Source organism: Orycteropus afer, unplaced genomic scaffold (assembly GCF_000298275.1).
Source record: "Orycteropus afer afer isolate SDZICR_OR568_19922 unplaced genomic scaffold, OryAfe1.0 scaffold00685, whole genome shotgun sequence".
Lineage (NCBI taxonomy): Eukaryota > Metazoa > Chordata > Mammalia > Tubulidentata > Orycteropodidae > Orycteropus > Orycteropus afer.
Genome location: NW_006922272.1, coordinates 792,174 through 805,892, shown reverse-complemented (window position 1 = coordinate 805,892; position 13,719 = coordinate 792,174). Strand labels below are relative to the sequence as shown.

General features: G+C 32.9%; 1 protein-coding gene across 1 annotated transcript in view; it reads right to left on the bottom strand.

The window, feature by feature from the left end:
* Positions 1-767: 767 nt before the first annotated feature.
* CNOT2 (CCR4-NOT transcription complex subunit 2) overlaps positions 768-13,719 on the bottom strand; it is a 230,332-nt gene continuing 217,380 nt past the window's right edge. Inside the window, exons 13-17 of the mRNA XM_042783115.1 lie at positions 13,649-13,710; positions 13,510-13,559; positions 11,485-11,585; positions 9,636-9,780; positions 768-854 (exon numbers count right to left, since the gene is read on the bottom strand). Of these exons, the coding sequence (XP_042639049.1) occupies positions 768-854; positions 9,636-9,780; positions 11,485-11,585; positions 13,510-13,559; positions 13,649-13,710 (445 nt within the window). The remainder of the gene's footprint in view (positions 855-9,635; positions 9,781-11,484; positions 11,586-13,509; positions 13,560-13,648; positions 13,711-13,719) is intronic.

The window sequence follows — 13,719 nt, the reverse complement described above, 5'->3', positions numbered from 1 at the left end:
TGAGGTACAGCAGGGCAAACATTTTCCAAAATAGATGTCATATATATAATATATACACATTCGTACATACATACCTTTATTCATGTGATGTCCAAAAATTTAAAAAAAATGTACACATTTATTACAAAATTGTAACAAAGACTGGACAGTGTTTTGCTCATTCTGGAAAGATGAAGCTCAGTAATAACACAACCCTGGAAACCATCCAGAGATTGTGGCAATATCTTTCTTCTAAACAGTCAGATACTCTGCATTAAGCTTGGCGAAACTGCCTTTCAAAAACAGAAGGGGAAGTAAAATGAAGAAGCAGACCTTGCTCATCTTTCCAAATGAAATATGAGAAGGATCTTCACATAAAAATGCACAAACATTTGTTATTTTATTACCAATAGTGCTACAATGAACAATGAAAATTTTGTGGTCTAATTTTGTTGAGGCTTTTGTGGGTTTTCTTTTTTACATTTTAGAAACTAACTGGTAAACTTCTGTCAGTGTACTTGCGTGTCTTTATAGACCAAGTCTGTCTGCTGGCAAAAAGAAAATAAATGAAAAAATTTAGACCCTGCTCGAACTAGAGAAAAACAAATTACAAATTTAGATGTTGGGCAGCACATAATTAGTAAGGCAGGACCTCAAATGGTGACCCTTTGCATAAGCCAACTGCCAGATCCTCAAGGAATTATAACCAGGGTGCCTGAGCCACATCAGTTCTGCAGTTATGTTGAGTATTGTGCTGAGACAGCCATACCCCAAGAAAAGGGAAGTCTTTAGAAGGCTTGCTGAGCAGGGTTGTAGTTGAAGGTGGATGGCAGGTGAGGCCGTTCTTCTAATTTGTCATATTCCAGATGGAATTCCTATAAAAATAAATGAAACTGAGATGATTTCATTGTCACCTCCTCTTCTAATCTCCTTTTGTCACAATACATTTTGCTATATGAATACAGAAAATACCTACAAACATAGATAGATATAACAATTCTTTTCCCCTCTAAGAAAAATGCAGGTTGAAGAAATATAATGTGCTATAGTTTCTGTCTGAGAAGTTAAAAAAATACAGACTTTCTGCTTAAAAGTCAAAGACTACCTATGAACATCTATTTTAAGACATTGAAATTCTATGCATTTCTTTGCTTAAAAATAAGTCTAAAGGGGGGGCATTTCACATATTTCTAATGAAAAGGACTAAAAATTAAAGGACATTTTAAAGTGAGAACCCCTTAAATGAAGTATAAAACCTAACATTTTACTTCTTGTCCTTTCCATTAAAAAAAAAAAAAAAACCTTAGAAATGAAGTATATCTTTCAATTTTGTTATCACACTTACCAAAAAAAAAAAAAAAAACCCAAACTGACTAACCAACCACTCATTAAAATTTTGGGAAAACAATGAACTTAAAACTTGCACATCTACAAACTTTATACTTCACAAACTCAAAACCTTGACTTAAGATAATGCAATTGCTGTTTTGCTGTAGGTATATAGGAAGACTCACTGTACAGCTTGTTTTAATCAGATTTTCAAATACTCTATTAACTTCATGAATTTTAAAATTTAGGAATGGTGAAGCAATTTTTTATATTTCCTCAAAGATCAGGAATAAAAAATCAAAATGTAACTGTATATTAATGTATTTTTTCAACTCCCAAAAGATGATTCTAAAATTACTTCTACAACCTGAATATATTAGCACTAACTATCACTGTACAATCCCACTTAAAGAACTATCACTCTTAAGCTGTATTTAAGGATCCTTGATGGAATAATGGTTAAGTATTCCACTGATAGCGGAAAGACAGGTGGCTCGAACCTACCAGCTGCTCCGCAGGAGGGAAGACCTGGTGATCTGCTCTCTTCAAGATTTATAGCCAAGGAAAGCCTCTTGGGAGCAGTTCTACTCTGCCCTACAGGGTCACTATGAGTCGGAACCCACTCTCAGCACACAATAACATTACAAATTAAGCCAACAAGTAATTCCAGCACCATTGGTTAGTTGGTATATTTTATTTTACCTTTCTGGTTTCAAATTCGTTCCATGATTTTTATGGAATTTTATTAGGTTTTATTAATTACTATTATAATTATTAAAACAAAAATGAAAAATCTAGGCTATATTAATTAAACTTTAAGATCCAGAATCAAATATTTAAAATTTAAGGATAATATATTAACAATGACAGAAATAATTTATTGAAAGCCTCCTATGTGCCAAAACTAGAGACACGGGTAATTTTATTCTCATCTTTACAGGAAAACAAACCAAATCCAGCACCAGTGAGTCAATTCTGACTCATAGTGACCGTACAGGGTAGAGCAGAACCACCTCATGATTCCCAAGGCTGTAAATATTTATGAAAGCAGACTGCCTCATCTTTCTCCCATGGAGTGGCTAGTAGGTTTGAACTGCCAACCTTTTCAGATGGCAGCCAAATGCTTTAACCACTGTGCCACCAGAGCGCCTTTATCTTTATAAAGTAAATGTCATTATCCTCATTTGCACCTGAGGATAATGACACTCAGAAGAAACTTGCTCAAGCTACATAGTAAGTGGTGGACCTAAGATTAGGATCCAGACCCGTGTGATGCCAAAGCCTGTATCTTTTCGAATAACATTATTTTAAATAATTTTACCCAAGATCCAAAAAAGAATTAGTGCATTATACCCCTATCTAGAAATAATGCTGGAAAAATTCAGTCTCTTGACAAACATATTCATAAAGGCAGACTGTTGTGACTTTAACCTGAAAAGGCTCCCTACATATAGTAAACCAAGGAAGAGAGTAAGAAATGTTATTTGCTTATCAGTAAAATCTAGCCAAAACCAGAATGACCACCAAAATCGTCATGCTATGCATTGTATAGCCACCACTCCCCCTTTCCTCATCTTTGTCCAGAAATTAAAAGAATGTATTGCTTGGCTGAAGTTGAATATTTACATTAGTGAGTAAAATATATTATTATTCTTTTGAAATTAAAATTGACACAAATATATGTTGCTATAGGATAAAAGGAACTCTGGTGGTGTAATGCCTAAGGCATTTGACTGCTAACCACAAGGCTGGGAGTTCAAACCCATCAGCTACTCCTTGGAAGGAAGATTGGACAATATAATTCCATAGTGAAACTACCTAGGAAACCCAAGGAGGGCTTTGAGTCAGATAGCTATGAGTCAGATGCGACTCAATAGCAATGAGTTTGGTTTTTGGTTTGTATAGGATAAAAAGTCAATTTATAACTGAAAAATGATAAATTCTACTATCTCTAACTTATAAAAACCAAAATTCTAAATTAGAATTTAAACTAGATTAACTTAATAAATGCGTATTTTTTCTATGTATTAAAAAGGTCAATTTAACTCTAAGGAGCATAAGTATTTCCATATAATCATTAAAAAAATCACGAGGCTCTTGTATATCACAGACTCAAATTATGAAGGTCAAATTTGCCTTCTATATATTTTTATTCTTCTTAAAAGAACGCTAAAACAAACTAGTATTTCTTTGTTCCCTAACTGTGAACACTGATTACATCTCTATTACATGTTTATGTTCTATGAATACACATAATAACATTCATACACACCATTGTTCATTTGTGGGGACAATTAAGTTTGTCTATTTTATATACTATCACCTCCTGATTATACTAGACCTAGGTCCCTGTTGCTGTTAAGTGCCACTGAATCCATTTCCATTCATACTGACTCCACGTGAGACAGAGCAGTGCTGCCCCACAGGGTTTTCCAGGCTATAATCTTTATGGAAAGGAGCTTTGGTGGCACAATGATTAAGTGCTCAGCTGCTAATCAAAAAGCCAGTGGTTCGAACCCATCAGTGGTTCCATGGGGGCAAATATCACATAAAGAAACCTTGTGGGAAAGCTCTATTTTGTCTTACATGGTTGGTATGAGTGGGAAGTGACATGCTGGCACACAGCACCACCATCTTTACAGAAGCTTATTGCCAGGCCTTTCTTCTGCAGACTGAGTGAGTTCAAATCATCAACCATTTGATTAGCGGCTGAAGAGTTTAACCGCTGTGCCACCATGGTTCCTTGCCTTCTGTTCTGGTTACCTAGTGCCACTCTGACAGGAAATATACCACAAATGGGATGGCCTTAACAAACAGGAGTTTATTCTTACAATTTGGAGGCTTTAAGTCCAAGTTCAAACGGCCAGGCTCTAGGGGCTGGGTGAAAGCCCCTCAACCTTGGGGTCCAGCTCTGCCTCCTCTCCTGGCCCACTGGAACTAGAGGCATTTCTTCACTCAGATGGCTGCTGGCTGCTGAGGTTGAGAAGCCCCAAGGTTGACAAGGAAAAAGGCACAGTCCTGATGTTACCAAACCACACGGCAGGCCATTAACTTAAGTCCATCGTAAGTCCCAAGGTCGGCAGAACATAGCAAGCTGCTGAGCAATGACACAGCTACATGCAGGGTCCAAGTGTGCCATATGCTAGAGACCATTCTCAAAGCTTCTCCTTATATACTGGAAACAGACCACATACCCAAAGGCAGCTACTCAGCTGCTCCCAGTAGATTCCCCCATGGAGTTGATTACCAGTCTCATCATGGGGAATACTACATCCAGCTGACCAGCTACTCAACCAGGCCTAGCCAAGTTGACATAGAAACACAGCCATCACACCTCCAGTTGATGTGTAATTAACAACAAATGAATTAATGATAAAAACAGCTTCTCCACTTGTTTCAGGAACACAACACTTAATTTGTGAGATAATATTCAATAATTATGTATTTAAAAAATCTGTATGTATGCTTATCTTTTGATGAAAAGAAAAACAAGATTCTTTTAATTATTAAATAAAGTTTCTAATGCTTTGGCTTTTCTATTATTAAAATTAGGGTATGTCTTCTCAGCAGATTATTTATAAGACAGAATTCAAATATATGCACTGGATTCAGATGATCAAATTATTAAAATGCAGGAATTTAAAAAAAATTTTAAATTCTCAAATATGTCAGCTTTCTTTATACCACAATAAATCCTTATTATAAATTTTAAGAAGTAGTAAAAAAATCTTAAGTTATTAGAAATAATTTTTATCATTTTGCAAATAAAAGTATAAAGATATAGTATGTACCAATAAAATTAATGTGGGAAAAAAAATCTTTGTATATTATTCCAACCCTATATATGGAAAAAATTCTGGATGTTTGCAATAGACATCAGTATGATCTTAGTTAAATTTATATCAGGCTATTTATTACATGATTAAAAAAATTCTAAACATTAAAAATCCTATTTGGTGTTGGATCTACAAGGTGATGAAGTCTGTTAATAAATACACTACGAATAGAACCTAAATTTGTTAATTCCTAAAATAATTTCTGGGAAAGCACTGAATACTCCTCAAAAACACAGAAGACATTGTGAAAAATTTATTCTGTGACTATAATACAATTTAAATGTTCTTTAAGTTCATGAGTTTGTATTTTAGGGTAGCAAAGAGAAGTGAACTACTATTAATACCTGATAGAAACCAACCATTTGGCTTGCCCTTGATTTTGTTGGACAATGTCAGTGCAGGAAGGTGGTGGCACAGTAGTTAAAGCATTCAGTTGCCAGCCAAAAGGTTGGTGGTTCAAATCACCAGCTATTCCGCAGGAGAAAGATGTGGCAGTCTGCTTCCATGAAGATCACAGCCCTAGAAATCCTATGGGGCAATTCTACTCCGTTCTATAGGGCCACTATGAGTTGGAACACCCCCAACAGAAGTGGGCTCTGTATTTTTTTTTTGGTTCGTGCACATGGCCAGCAAATTGTTAAATGAAGGGATATTTCTTAGGGAACAGCTTAGTGATATTATTTCTTAAGTCTTACTATTTCTTAAGTCTTATTTTCTAATTCACAGCTAAAATTTTTAAAGGTAAAGGTCAAGACAAAAGCTCAATTTTAAGAGATAGATAAGATAAAATTGGGTGAAATAAAAATAAATAGATGGTTGTTAATAACTTTCTTTCAAATGACATTTACCTGAATGGAGAATTACTTCAAGAAGAAAACCAGACAAACCAAACGCACTGCTGTCAAGTCAGATCCAACTCATAGCGAGGCCTCATTGGGTTTCGGAGGCAATACCACTACGGAAGTATATTGCCCAACCTTCCTTCTGAGTAGTGGCTGGTGGGTTTGAACTGCCAGCCTTCTGGTTAGCAGTCAAGTGCCTTAGGCACTACACCACCAAACCTTCTAGAAAACTGTAGTGCTTCAGATGAGGATCAAACTCACAACCTTGGCATCGCTCCACTCGCACTGTCATATTAAGTACAGCGCGCTAACCAATTACGCCACTGGAACTCCAAAAGAAAGAAAGGGTCCTTCATTAACATTTAGGTTATTTCTTAATATTTAACTTCATGAAAGAACTTAGGTGTGGAAAACTGATTTCCTCATGTAAGCTGTTGATGTCTAATTAAAATTTAACTAAGATCATACTGATGTCTATTGCAAACATCCAGAATTTTTTCCATATATAGGGTTGGAATAATATACAAAGATACTCAGCAAAAAAAAAAAAAAAAAAAAAAAGTTACTCAACTAGTATGGAGAAAATTTCAGTTAGTTACTTAACAGATTTTTTTTTTCTTTCCTCCAAAGATATTTTTTTCTCTCGTAGGGCATCATCTAACCCAGTGGTTCTCAAAGTATGCCCCAGAAGACCAGCATCACCATTGGCATCATCTGCAAACTTGTAAATGCAAATTCTTCAGCCCCCAGCCCCAGACTTTCTAAATCAGAAAAAACAGAGGTAGGGACCAACAAACCCTACAGGTAACCCTGAAGCAAACTAAAGTTTTAGAACCAATGCCGAAACCTAACAACAATCAGTTTCAATTTTTATACCTTTGAAAGAATAGTGAAACTGCAATAACGATGATGATACCAAGAGCAACAAACTACCACAACCAGGGCTCCTCCCACAACCTGAGCGCCCACAATGTGACAGGCACTACACTCAGTGTATATGGACAAATATGTGGGCAGTCTCATGGAATCTTCATGATAATCTATAGGTAAATATCACCTCGATTTTAAAGAAACAAGTACGGAAAGGTTACTTGCCCAAGGTCAAAGCATATATAGCAGGAACAGGAGTTAAATGCCATGGCTACCACTTTCTACAATACTGTATTTCTTAAAGAATAGGTAATATACACAATGTCTTATATACTATTTGTCATTAATGTAATTATTTCTATTTAATTAAAAGGTTAAGTCACAGATTTATCTAACAAAACCAAGATATTCTGTTTAAGTTGTTACAATAACTCAGATATATACAGTAAACAGTCTTTGCCTGAAAAATAATGACATTTACCACTTAAGAAACACCTAAAAATAAAAATACAACAAGATTTAACTTCTTCTGTGTCTTTTATAAGGCCCTTTGCTGGCCCAATGGTTAAAGCACTCTGTTGCTAACCAAAAGCTCAGCAGTTTGAACTTAACAGCCACTCCACAGGAGAAAAACTGGCAGTCTGCTTCCATAAGGATTGCAGCCTTGGACACTACGTTCTACTCTGTCCTACCGAGTCGCTTTGAGTCTGAAATGACTTGATGGCAACAAGTTTTGCTTTTTGGAATGTCTTATTTTTGACAGGCTCATGTTTTCCAATATTTTTCTTTGAAGTTTTATATACCTTCTTGGGATATAAATCTCCTGTTACAAATATCTGATAAGCATTTTATATCGTCTCCGTAAAATGTTTTTACATTTTATCAATTTAATAAAGCTGATTAAAAAATCCCAAAACTACTAACTATAAAAATTGTCCAAAGAACTCATTTTCAAGATGTATTTTTCTTCTGTTTAAATAAAACAAACAAAACTCACTATAGTTTTAAATATTGCTTAATTAAAATATTTAAATATTAAAATATTGCTTATTTAAAATAAAATTTCTGGAAAATTTGTTAAGTAAAAGTAAGTACAGCCATGAGTCACTTAGAGTCCACGAACATGTGAAATAAAGTGTTATGTTATTTGGATGTTGTGCGAACACCATATTATACATAGGCAGTCCCCAGATTACAAATGAGTCCCATTCTTAAGTCTGTTAGGTTGAATTTGTACATAAATTGGAACAGTTATATATGGTTTATATCTAAAGTCAGTTAGTCAAGCGTTTGACTTAGTATATTATATACCTTTCTATACATAAAAAAAATTAAAGAAACACTTCTAGATACACTAAAACATCTGTAACATAATAAAACAATAATAATAATAATGTTTTGATGTGCACTGCAAAGTAGGGTCGTTTTTTTATTATGAACCACTGCATGTACCTCACATTTTTAATACAACTGGCTTTACAGGGGTTGGGACCAGGAACGTTTGTGAGGTCTGACATTGTCCAAATGGACGTTATGCAGCACATTACAATATATGTGATGAAAACTACTTAAATGAACAAGATAGAAGTATTCATATTTTTCTTTAATAGTCTAAAATGTGGATTTACATATCAATCTAATACAAACATTTATTAAGACATACTCTAGGCCTTCATATGAGTTTATAGAAATCTATGTATATTCTTAAAGAATCAAATACTAGAGTCATAAACAATTATGTTAATTTCTTATAACCTCTTACAGTTATGGATGGAAGTTTATCAAATCTATAAAAACCATACAATATAAAGTTTTCATAGTGATATCAAAGTAAGGAATTTATTGAGGAACTGCAAAAATAGAAATATTGATTAGATATAGTAAATTCTAATAGGCTCTAGTAAAACATTAAATTCACTTAAAAAGAAAAAAAAATCATATAAAAATAATCCTTCAAAAATGGAGACAAATGGTCCTTTCAGGATAGTTTTAAGTATTCGCACTCAGGTAAGCAGTTTTACCTTGGCTGTACTACAGCAACAATTAAATGACAACTTACTAGAAATTCTTCTTCTGAATTTTTATATTCCTAATTTAAAGACAAACAGTAGTCCAGATAAAACACAGCAGCACCAAAGAAATATCTTCAATTTTCTTGTGGAAACACCGTTTCATGATACAAAATCATATTCTGTTCTCATTATCCTGATGTACATGTGCCACGGTCATGATAAATGACTAGAAAATTGTCTTTGTTATTAAAACAAAAATTATGAGACATGAAATTAAGACAAAAAATTACTAAATCCCAAGAATTATCAAGGGAAGCCCCCAAGTTGTAAAATCAGAGAACATGAGTTATATGCCCAACTAGGTAGACAAAATACATAAAGTACTGAAAAAAATGTAATACATACACTGGCTCTAATAGAAATTCTGCATATGACAGTAAGATTATCTCTTTATAAATTGCTTTTAGGCAACGTTCACACTTGTATAATTTAAAGGAGCACTAATGGAAGAATACACAACTGGGATTCTAAGAGGGTTATCTTTATTTTACAATTCAGTAGCTACAAAAATATTTCAAATGTTACCAATGTTCACACAAAATTCTAAAATTTCTTTATTAAGTTCTATCATTTTCCTAACGATTGGTGAAATGAACAGTTTCTGGAGACCTCCCTACAGCTAAAATCAAGCCAAAGAGGTAGAAACAAAAGAAAAAAAAAAGTTTAGTTTTATACATATACAATTTTGCACAAGGAAAAAAATATACCTTAGCTACTTTCCTCCAGTTAAGACAGTCAAAGAAGTAATATGTTCCCCTCTCGTATGTATTGGTTTTCATTGTTGGCTCCATGCCTGGTGCCCTGGTAATCCATACTCGTTCTTCTTTGTGGTATCTCCAATCACGGTTAAAACTTCAATTTTTAAAAGAAAAATGTAATTAAGTTTTTTCTATGGTTCACATCAAAAATTTCATATTTTTCCAAAACTTTTAACAGAAAATAATTACACTACACATAAATATGGATGCTTCTTAATCCTGACTTGTTACTATAGTCCTATTGAAAAAGGGAAGCAGAAAATAATGAATTTTCCCAGAAAACAGTATTTAAATTAATATATGCTTTTATATAACTGAACAAATTTTACTCAAACAAAATGAGAACTTTAAACTCTAAGTAATGAAATAAAAACTTAAGTAGATAAAGATACACTGTGTTCTAAGAATGTCACTGATTTCTTGTTCTTCTTAATACTATTAAATATCTATGAAAACAAATAAAGACCCCAACTATTTGTATTATTCAGTAAGCAACTAAATACAAAGTCTACTTGAAATAACTATATATAATTTTATAACCATGTTTAAATAGAATACCCATGATGAAAATTTTTAATGAATGTATTACTTTTATTTTTTACTCTATCTCACTGATCCTAAATTCTCAAAAGGTTAAAGGATATACATTAGAATTCATGTAAGAATCAATTCAGATTTCTCTACTTGTAAACTGGGGTCAACCAAAGTATAGTTCCTAGAAGATAAATGTGCCAAAAAATAAAATAAAATCTGATAGCATAATAAATCTATTTACATCTCTATGTAAATATCTTCCTAGCACAACAATGAGATTGGTAATAATTTGCCTTTTAAAAAAATGAATGGAAAACATATTCTTAATTAAGAAAATACAAAAATAATTCATTAGTAATGATGAAATTTACCATTTTAACTATCTTATCCAAGGTCATTTATAGAATACTATGTTGTTGTTATGTGCTGTCGAGTCGGCCCCGACTCATAGCGACCCCTCCTTGGGTTTCCGAGGCAGTATCACTACGGAAGTAGGATTGCCCAACCTTCCTTCCGAGGAGTGGTTGGTGGGTTTGAACCGCCAGCCGTCTGGTTAGCAGGCAAGTGTCTTAGCCACTATGCTACCAGAGGGATACTTAAATATGAGAAAAGGTCTCTCAATCCTAAAGCAATAAATTTTTAGTAATAAGGGCATGGTAACTTATGTTACCAGTTGGACATATGAGAAATGTGGCACAAAACATTTATCCTTAGAGCATCAGGTGAAAGAGAAATACAAAGAAATAGACAAACTTTTGTATACTAACTTATGATTAAATTGTTCAATAAGCAAGCTGCTGATAAAGAATATAGACTTTATCAAACTTCAAAACACATAACAAATATTCAGAGCCCTGTAATAATATTCAATAAATATTTACTAAATGACGAAATTCACCATCATTAAATTATATTGATCCACAAGGAATAAGAAGAACCAGAGTCATGAGCTATGATTTTATTTCACGTATTTACCAAAATTAGATTTGTGAAACCCATGTTAAGTTGATTTTGTCTACTTAAAAATTTTAGGGTTAAACTTGATATTCTTTATTTTTGCGTATATCATGATTATGAACCCATGGTAAAATATGATTTCAATCTAAATTATGTGTATTTTACCAAATGTAAAAATAAACTTTTCAGTGAAGAAATATTTCCACTTAAGAAACGATAGCCATCAACATTTTATTTAAAAAAAAAAAAATGCTTTTAGAACAATCAAGATCCACTATAGTAGAAAATTAAGATACTATGAACCTACAGCTCTACTGCAGCTAAAAGTTGTAATACGTCTCCTCCATTCATGTAATAAAGATAGAAGAGAAGATCTTCTCCATATCGACCAAGTTTTATTGCAGCCAGCTGGAAAAGAAAAATAAATTATTCTAAAATGTAAAATATGTTTGAAAATCCTGATATATAATTGCCACCACTCAAGTGAAAATGGAAAGATAAACAGAAAACCTTTTTTTTTTTTGTTACAGGTAACTTATTACATGATTACACACATAAGTTAATTACAATTCTAAAAGGAGTTCATTCATTTAAATGACTAAAACCATTTAACAACTATTTTTGGTACATCTATTTGATGTACTAATAATAACAAAAGCTGAATAATCTTCCAAAGAAAGACCAAAATTTTGCCTGTTTTACTACAAGAATTTACTAGTATTTAATGTGGCAACAATACCCAGATATTGTTCTAGACTACTAGACACAGAGATCGAGGACAAGTATTCAAATCCTAGTTCCATTTTTTACTAATATGGCTGTAGCCAACTATCTCAGTCTACAAGTTTTAATTATAAAAACTGAATTATGGCACCTATGATAGTTACTAAGTGAGTAAAAGAAATGACATCAGTGAATATATGTAAAAACACCCTATCAGAGTGCTAGATACATAGAAGGCTCATAAGAAATGTTAACTGAATCTATATCCAACAGTAATTCACAAATCATTTGGTTGTAAGTTTCTAGCAAATTACAGATGGTAAGCACACAAATCATAAATGGATCGTTTTCATTTTTTTACATGATGACAGAAACACTGCTATTGCTTTTCATTTCTCTCTGAGAAGCATGGCACAGAAATACAACTGCTTACCAAACTGCAATGTAGGCGAGTTCAGTAGTCTCATTTTCCGACATAAAGTCTTCAAAATGAAAATACTTTTATCTCTTTATCTGATTCTATATCTGAATGTTTATTTGGCTGTTACATATTCCTGAATGTAATTTTTCTCTTTATCCATGTTATTCTTATTAAAGCAGCAAACTCCAACTCAACAACTTCTAAATTAATATTTCTCAAAGTGGCACGAACAAATTTTCTGGAGCACTTAGATAACAGAAGCAAAACAGTTGTATAACGGAGATGTAGGCAAGTCACACAATTCACAAACAGAAAAACGAGGCCACTTCCATCTCATACTTCTCGCCTTCCATCTACCCAAATATTAGAAGACAGGAGAAATATATTCTTTTTACTCCCCTGCATACAACATCAATGTCCATTTGACCACACATCTGTATGGCACAGACTCAAAACTGTAATTATATAAGTGTATTTATATTATACATCCTTACAAAATTGTACTGTAAATAACAATTTTTTTTTCACTAAATTATACACCATCAAAGGCTAAAATCTAGAAACTATTACATGTTTTTTCCCCAAAAGAAATGAACTCTTTTAGTTCTTCCCTAAAGTAAAAGTATTTACCATTTTCTTTCACATTAAAGCTGCAATCTGTTGTTAGCAGTTACTTTATAATGAGAATTTTAGGTAATAAATTTAAAAAAAAAAAAAAAAGAAAAGAAAAATTCAGAAGCCAAAGGTCATAAAATAGTTTTTAAATATTTATGTGAGTGTGTGTGTATATGCATTTCCATTAAAAATACTTTTATCTATAGAATTTGTAAAGAAAAATCTTTCTTATTCATAAAGGAATTAAAATGAGACTATCAAAAGGAAATTTATGACACCTGGTAAGTTAGACAGTTTATTCCCACTAACAGTGGTTATGGTTGTACCTTGTAATAAATATACCAGTCCTAATACTGTTTATTGTTAAATTATAACCCCAGGACATCATTAAAACAGTAACATAATAACAAAAATAGAAAGAATATTATGTTATATCCAATTGAATGGATGTAAGAAAGCATACCCTTGAGACCGTTTCTAGTTATTTAAAAAATATGCTGTCTAAACTGAAAAACAGCACCTAAAAAATAGATATATTCATGCTGACTGAGTAGAATAATAAACTACACTCACCTTATCCCTAATGTGAATGTTCGTTAAGTACTCAGATGGAACATGGAAGTCTGGATAATAAAATGAAAAAAGCCTTATTAACTGATTCTCAAGTTATAAATATCTTTTTAAAAATTTGAACACAAACAGATTCTCCTACCTATGTCTTGAGGTCGACAAGGTGAAGATGCCCAGGGTGACGCAAATTTGGGATAGAGATTTCTGAGTAAG